The sequence below is a fragment of the Scyliorhinus canicula genome, chromosome 12 (genome assembly GCF_902713615.1).
Source record: "Scyliorhinus canicula chromosome 12, sScyCan1.1, whole genome shotgun sequence".
NCBI lineage: Eukaryota > Metazoa > Chordata > Chondrichthyes > Carcharhiniformes > Scyliorhinidae > Scyliorhinus > Scyliorhinus canicula.
In genome coordinates this window covers 58,524,577-58,531,993 of record NC_052157.1, presented here as the reverse complement: position 1 = coordinate 58,531,993, position 7,417 = coordinate 58,524,577, and the positions used below count along the sequence as shown (strand labels likewise).

The following is a 7,417-nucleotide window of genomic DNA, read 5'->3' as shown; positions in this document are numbered from 1 at the left end:
GGACCACACTGGGAGCACTGCGTACAGTTCTGCTCTCCATATTCCTTGGTCATGCCACACGGGAGCGGTGTGCACACTTCCATCCTCCATATCCCTAGGTTAGGCCACACTGGGAGAACTGTGCGCAGTGCTGGTCTCCATATCTCTTGGTTAGATCATACTTGAAGCATTATGCACAGTTCCAGTCTCCATATCCGTCAGTTAGACCACACTTGGAGCACATTACTTGTGTTCATATTATAGAAAAGGTATAATAATAATAATAATCTATATAATTACAGCGTGAAGTATTTCCATCAAACTTTCCATTTCAAATGAAGACAGATGAATTTAAATAATGAGAAGGACATGTGACAACAGGAAATGCTGCCTTGGAGATTGGGATTGTTTACCAGAATATGATATTTATTTTAAAAATGTCAGAAATGTCTGAGCATTTTAATCGCTTGAATTAATAGATGTAAACTTCTCCAGAATTCATATGCTTTTTGCAATCTCTGTCAGCCTGGGAAAGGGTGCAGCATTCAGAAAGCAGGCTCAGAACTGATAGAAAAGTTGAGTAACATCACATATTTGATCCTTGCTATTCGACCATGTTGGCTTCAGACAACCCACACACGCTCTCCCCATTCACTCAGTTCTGCTGGAATGTGATCTGCGCATATTCCGTATCCACTTCGCTGGAAACAGTCCCGTCACCACTACGCAGCTTCGCGATGTTGATGTTGGCGTAGAGAAGGTTGTCAGGGCCGCTGGGATTCTCATGTCCAGCATCTTCCCCTACTGGACCTTCAGAGTGACGCGGTGGAGCAGATTTCTCAGCCTTTCTAGTTGTGTCTCTGGTTGTGTTCTGTGGGTCAGTAAGCAGCATGTTCTGTTTACCGCACAGAGAAATGGAAACAGAAGACATTCTCACATCATTTACTGGCACTGATAGGGTTAAACTGTTGTGTCGCCTCGTTAGGGTCAGTCGTGGCTCAGTGAATCCTTCTTTCTCTCTCTACGGGCGCAATTCTTTGGAAAATTTTCGAAGTTCATTTGTGTTGGGTTTTATAAGGGAGTTGCCCGCCGGCATTGCCGGCGAGTGCTGCACCGCTATTCAGTGACACTTTTTGGGGACCTTGGGAGTTTCCCATTGCCCCGCAGCACCTAGCTTATGGGGTAGTGAGAAATCCCGCTATAGTGTCCCTGGGATCCCCTACTTCAGGCCCCCCCAAGCTTCCAGACAGCACCCACTCTCTACTTGCACCCCCACCCATCACCCCTCCCTCCAACTTCCCAGAGGCCCCTACTTACCTGCCCCACATCCTCCCATTCTTAAAATCCCCCTTGCAACCCTTGTTCCATGGGCATGCCCCCTTTGGCCTCTGAACCTTGGCCACTCTAGCACTCGGGCACCCTTGCACAGCTACCGTCGCACCCAGGCAGTGCTCCTGCTGGCTTGGCAGTGTCATCTGGGCACTTTGGCAGTGCCATGGTGCCAGCTGGGCACTGAAAAGGTGCCCACGTTCCAGGGGATGGGCCATGTGACATTATCATAAATGTAAAGAACTGCAAGGGTTAATGTAATGTCTAATTCAACCACTAGAGGGAGCTAGATGTACAACTATATAAGGAATTGATGCTGAGCCTTGTTTGGAGAGGTTGGGGAGAAAGCTGGAGAACAGACTGAAGGAAAGACAGTGTGAGTGAGAGCAGATCATAGTTAATGTAATAATGTAGAGATTAGTAGTAGATGAGTGCAGATTATGTGTTTATCAACTGTATATTATATAGGAGTAAGTGTCAAATCCAATTAAATAGTGTTAATAAAGTTATAGCTTTGTTCAATTTAAAACTATTTTGTGGTCTTTGTGAACACTACGCCAACCATCCTAAAATTAGCAACTCAAAGAACACCACATGGTACCAGGAGTTTATTTATACAAATAATAAGCTGTTAGATTAGACAGGTTGGCTTTAAGAAGATTGAAGAAAACAATCACACTGCAGCACCGTCAGAAAATATACACAGAAGAAAAATCGTAAGGTGGAGAGTCTAAAGAAGCCTGAGTACTTCAGAACAAACTGGAAACTATGTCAAAACTGGGCTTTCTTCAAACAGCAGTTTGAAGTTTTCCTATCTGCCTCCAGGCTAGATAATGCCTCCGATCAGATAAAAATAACGCTTTTTCTTAGTTTAGCTGTGACGCAAGCATTAGAACTTCATAACTCCTTCGAATTTGTTGAAGATGAGGATAAAACTAAGTAGAACATAGTGTGACAGAAATTCGATGCTCACTGCAAAAAGCAGGTGAACGAGACCAATGAGCACTACATGTTCATAAAAAGGCTGCAGCTGAAAGGGGAATCATTACTGTTTTAAAGTTCACCTGAGGAAGGAGCTGCGCTCCGAAAGCTAGTGATTCGAAACAAACCTGTTGGACTTTAACATGCTGTTGTAAGACTTCTTACTTTGCCCAGCCCAGTCAAATGCTGGCATCTCCACATCATGCTTTGAAGTTATGAGTGCAGTCGTGTAACTTCTCCTCCGTTGCTGATCCAACGCTACGCGATCAAGTTGTATTTGGCATTAATGATGACCGTTTGCGAGAAAAAATGTTCAGACGACCGATTGTGCCGCTAGATGAAGCGATTAATATGTGCAAAGCCAGTGAACAAGCATTCTCTGATTAGGCAGAGTTCAGGGCAAATGGAAAAGGCACAAAGTCGTGACTCGAGGCCGACGCCCTTAATGCTGCGTCGCTGCACAGAAAACTGCGTACAACAGCCGGCGGCCATTTTGAGAGTGATGTCACAAGCATGATGACGTGCACGCGCTGTGGCCACACCCGCAGTAAAAACAATTGTCCGGCAAAAGGCAAACAATGTACCAATTGTTGCAAATTCAATCACTTTGCAGCACAGTGGCGTTTCTCAACAGATTCTCCAGTAACCAAATTGAAAAACTCCTACCATGAAAGATCCAAAGCATTCAAAGTGAAGAAAAAAGACAAAATATCTTAACTGATAATGAAGATTCCTCACTATACACACTAAATTATACTTTCAAGGTTGATGCAGTTACTCGGATTAATGCACTGGGCTGTGATAACAAACCAGTACAACAACTCTCAAAGATTATTAAAGAGTGGACTGTACTACTTGAAATAAATGGCTCAGAAATTCCATTTAAGATAGATACAGGAGCACACACAAATTTAATAACCTAGAAGAATTTAAGACAAGCTTACAGTCCACCGCAAATACAGAAATCAACCTGCCAGCTGACTGACGGTAATGGGAATAGCATAGCCATGAGAGGTTCCTGCTGTCTCATTGTTAGAAATGGTGACATCGAATTTGAGATAGTAGAAGATGATAAGTCATCGTTGATTGGGGTGGATGCTTGCGATAAATTAAACCTAATTTAAAGGATACACACAGCCAAGACTTCGAATGACCAGCATAAAGAGCCAGGAAAAGACTCAGCTGTTGTTGATTCCTTATCCAGAGCTACAAATGATGCTGATAACAAGGTTTGAAATATAGTACACATTGGGGAAGCACAAGCTTCATTTGTTGCTGAACTGTGTCACCAGTGTCTGACAGAAAGCTACGAATCATCAAAGAAGAAACAGAAAAGGGCTTGACACTCCAAAGGGTAATCAAATACCTCAAAGAAGGTTGGCCCAATGGATGTTGCTCCGCTTTTCGCAGTATCAAAGATGACCTCACAGTAATTAACCGATTCCTACTCAAAGGAGACAGGAGATAGTTATTCCTTCATGCCTCTGACAGGGTATCTTGTAACAGATACGCGAGGGTCACCAAAGTATTGAAAAATGTCATAGACGAGCAAGGCAATCTGTGTAAGGCCTAGAATCAACAAGGATGTGGATAATCATGTGCAGCAATGCAGCATTTGTCAAATGCATCAATCCGTGCAATGCAAAGAGAGCTTGGAAGAAAATGAACTCATCATCAATCTATGGATCAAAGTTGTTTTGGATCTATTCTATTTTACATGTCATGCCTATCGAGTCATAATTAACTACCATTCCAACTATCCCGAGGTGATCACGCTGAATGATTCAACGAGATCTGTAATACGAGCAGCAAAATCTGGTTTTGCTCGCCATGGAATTCCATGATGCATTGTCTCTGACAATGGTCCTTGCTTCACCAGCTGGGGGTGGACACCATTTGCAGAACGATATAATTTTAATCACATCGCATCAAACCCATTGTATCCTCAATCAAATGGGAAAGCAGAAAAAGGCATAGGAATAGTCAAAGAAACTATTCAATCTGGCAAGCGATGACAACAAAGACTTATCTGAGGCGCGGTTGACATACAGAGCTACCCCATTGTCATCAGGTTCATCGCCTGTTCAGATGTTCATGGGAATAAAAATTCGCACCACGTCACCAGAGATTACTCTTCAAAATATGGATCATCAAGAAATACATCACCGCCAAGGTTACGAAAACAAAAAGTGTACTGCGATAAGCACACAAAACCTTTGCCCAAGTTAAAAGATGGAGACTATGTTCGAATAACAAATCCTGATGGTGGATAGCAACACATTGCTCAAGTTTAAGACAAGTTTCACCCAGATCGTACTTGGTTCAGACAGAACGAGATTCAATGTTCAGTAGAAAGAGAAGAGCATTGCTGCAAATATAAAAACATGTTCCATCTCAGACTCAGAACATTATTGCTCAGGATACCATCTTCAAAGACATTGACTTTCCCAATCCTTCATTATCACCAATGCAAGACAATGTGGAAGATAACTTGTATACTTTGACGAAACCACTGAGATGATCAACCAGAACGAGGAGGCCACCGAACAGATTAAATTTATAATGACTGTAATAACTATACATCTGTCATCACAAATGTGACTTAACAGCTATTTTACGACTGAATGTAAAAAATAAGTTAATGATTCATGCTCGCAATTGTAATGTTCAAAGAAAAAGATTTTACAAACACAGTTTATAACCTTTTTTTGCAAAGAAATGGGATGTGACATTATCATAAATGTAAAGAACTGCAAGGGTTAATGTAATGTCCAATCAACCACCAGAGGGAGCTCGATGTACACTATATAAGGCATTGATGCAGAGCCTTGTGGGGGTGAGAGGTTGAGGAGAAAGTTAGAGTACAGACTGAAGGAAAGATAGTGTGAGTGAGAGCAGATCATAGTTACTGTACTACTGTAGAGATTAGTATTAGATGAGTGTAGATTGTATGTTTATTACCAACTGTGTATTATATAGGAGTAAGTGTTGAATCCAATTAAGTAGCGTTAAGAAATTTATAGCTTTTATCAATTTAAAGCTATTTTGTGGTCTTTGTGAACAATACGCCAAAATACTAAAATTAGCAACACTAAGAACACCACAGGCCAGGGGGCCACCCTGCACTTACCCTGACCACCCAAGAGTCTCCAATGGCTGGGGGGGAAGCCCCAGGTGCCGTTCCGCCTGGTCCATGTTTGTGTGGACCAGCAATGATCGGCACCGAGCTGCAGCTTCCCTGGGTATGCCGGAAAATCAAGGGAGGCCGGTGGATCTGGGCTGTTAAATTAGAAGTAGAGCATCATTCAGTCCCGCCCATTTGGGGCGGAGCACCGACTCTGATGTCTAGCGGACTTTGGTGAATCCAGGGAGGCACAGAGGCTGTTGGGAGGTTCACTGTCGGCCCCTCCCGGAATTCTCCAGCCACGTTGTGGTCCCGCTCGTGCGCAACATTGTCGGAGAATCACATCCTCTCTCTCTCATTCACACTCTCTCCTGTTTCCTTTTTCTCTCTCCGTTCCTCTCACTAACCTGAGGTAGGAAATATCATGTTGCAATCTTAATCTGGGGACTTGAGCTCCACTGAGCTTCAGAGCAGCATTCGCTCAGTCCTGACCCTCCTTCAGTGCCGCACCCCTCAGGTCTGACCCTCCGACACGCCAGCATTCCCTCAGTACTGACCCTCGGACAATCCAGCACTCCCTCAGTACTGACCCTCTGACTTTGCAGCACTCCCTCAGTACTGACCCTCTGACAGTGCAGCACTCCCTCAGTACTGACCCTCTGACAGTGCAGCATTCCCTCAGTACTGACCCTCTGACAGTGCAGCACTCCCTCAGTACTGACCCTCGGACAGTGCGGCACTCCCTCAGTACTGATCCTCTGACAGTGCAGCACTCCCTCAGTACCGACCCTCTGACAGTACAGCACCCCCTCAGTACTGACCCTCGGACAATCCAGCACTCCCTCAGTACTGACCCTCGGATAGTGCACCAATCCCTCAGTACTGACCCTCTGACAGTGCAGCAATTCCTCAGTACTGACCCTCTGACAGTGCAGCACTCCCACTGACCCTCTGACAGTGCAGCACTCCCTCAGTACTGACTCTCTGACAGTGCAGCACTCCCTCAGTACTGACCCTCTGACACTCCAGCATTCCCTCAGTACTGACCCTCTGACAGTCCGGCACCCCCTCAGTACTGACCCTCTGACTTTGCAGCACTCCCTCAGTACTGACCCTCTGACAGTGCAGCGCTCCCTCAGTACTGACCCTCTGACAGTGCAGCACTCCCTCAGTACTGACCCTCTGACAGTGCAGCGCTCCCTCAGTTCTGACCCTCTGACAGTGCAGCACTCTCTCAGTACTGACCCTCTGACTGTGCAGCACTCCCTCAGTACTGACCCTCTGACAGTGCATCACTCCCTCAGTACTGACCCTCTGACAGTGCAGCACTCCCTCAGTATTGACCCTCTGGCAGTGCAGCACTCCCTCAGTACTGACCCTCTGGCAGTGCAGCACTCCCTCAGTTCTGACCCTCTGACAGTGCAGCACTCCCTCAGTACTGACCCTCTGACAGTGTAGCACTCCCTCAGTACTGACCCTCTGACTGTGCAACACTCCTTCAGTATGAACCCTCTGACAGTGCAGCACTCTCTCAGTACTGACCCTCTGACAGTGCAGCACTGCCTCAGTACTGACCCTCTGACAGTGCAGCACTCCCTCATACTGACCCTCTGGCAGTTCAGCACTCCCTCAGCACTGACGCACCGGCAGTGTAGCACTCCCTCAGCATTAAATCTCCGTCAGTGTCGCGCTCCCTCAGTACTGACCCTCTGACAGTGCAGCACTTCCTCAGTACTGACCCTCTGGCAGTGCAGCACTCCCTCAGTACTGACCCTCTGGCAGTGCAGCACTCCCTCAGTTCTGACCCTCTGACAGTGCAGCACTCCCTCAGTACTGACCCTCTGACAGTGTAGCACTCCCTCAGTACTGACCCTCTGACTGTGCAACACTCCTTCAGTATGAACCCTCTGACAGTGCAGCACTCTCTCAGTACTGACCCTCTGACAGTGCAGCACTGCCTCAGTACTGACCCTCTGACAGTGCAGCACTCCCTCATACTGACCC

At 46.0% G+C, this 7,417-nt stretch overlaps 1 protein-coding gene across 4 annotated transcripts in view; it reads right to left on the bottom strand.

The window, feature by feature from the left end:
* Positions 1–384: 384 nt before the first annotated feature.
* LOC119974810 (myelin-associated glycoprotein-like) overlaps positions 385–7,417 on the bottom strand; it is a 30,602-nt gene continuing 23,569 nt past the window's right edge. For 3 of the 4 annotated variants that reach the window (XM_038814075.1, XM_038814079.1, XM_038814077.1), the window contains exon 8: positions 385–874. In XM_038814075.1, coding sequence (XP_038670003.1) covers positions 635–874 — 240 coding nt within the window. In that variant the 3' untranslated portion in view covers positions 385–634. The remainder of the gene's footprint in view (positions 875–7,417) is intronic. The other variant, XM_038814078.1, reaches the window with a different exon arrangement.